At 44.6% G+C, this 603-nt stretch overlaps 1 protein-coding gene across 1 annotated transcript; it reads right to left on the bottom strand.

Moving 5' to 3' along the window:
* Window positions 1–14: 14 nt before the first annotated feature.
* Window positions 15–603, bottom strand: LOC110107027 (the record flags this gene model as incomplete). Its single annotated transcript, XM_020837163.2, is given in 1 exon segment — window positions 15–603. A coding segment is annotated over 1 exon segment (589 nt), but the record flags the coding sequence as incomplete, so codon positions are not given.

The following is a 603-nucleotide window of genomic DNA, read 5'->3' on the forward strand; positions in this document are numbered from 1 at the left end:
CCTTTTCTTGTTGCTTATTAGCCAGAATGACCAAATTAGGATTGACTACCTCATCAGTTGGCGAATTTAGATTCGGAATGTGAGATTTAGATGACTGAGTGTTGCTGGGTGGGATGGTGACTGGCGGAATCTGCGAGGTGGAAGGAATATTGATTGAAGACTGTTGGTTGTTACTGACCCTAGGCTGGTCAGTAATTGGATGAGATGGAGGTAGTGAAGTTGTAGCAGCAATGATTCCTTCAGCTAAACCAGATGAAAGATTCTGCTTTGGAGGATTGCTTGTGTTATTCCTGTTGTCCGGTCTTGGCGGTTTGTGACTTTGGCTTCTCCCCCTAGCAGGAATACGAGCTTTTGCCTGATCAGAGGTGGGTTTTGAAGGACAGAAATCTGGAGAGTGAACAATGGATCCACAATGTTGACAAGGAATTGGTTTCCATTCGTATTGAATTTTAAGAGTAAACGGCTCTCCAAGAATGGAAATGGGAATGGTTTCCGGATAAGAGTAGTCTTTAGCGACCTGGACACAGACCCTGGCATATGTGAGTCGTGTTTTTTCCGCTGTGAGCTCATCCACCACCAATGGTTTCCCAATTTTACTCGCTA

This window comes from Dendrobium catenatum, unplaced genomic scaffold (assembly GCF_001605985.2).
Source record: "Dendrobium catenatum unplaced genomic scaffold, ASM160598v2 original_scaffold_13545, whole genome shotgun sequence".
Classification (NCBI taxonomy): domain Eukaryota; kingdom Viridiplantae; phylum Streptophyta; class Magnoliopsida; order Asparagales; family Orchidaceae; genus Dendrobium; species Dendrobium catenatum.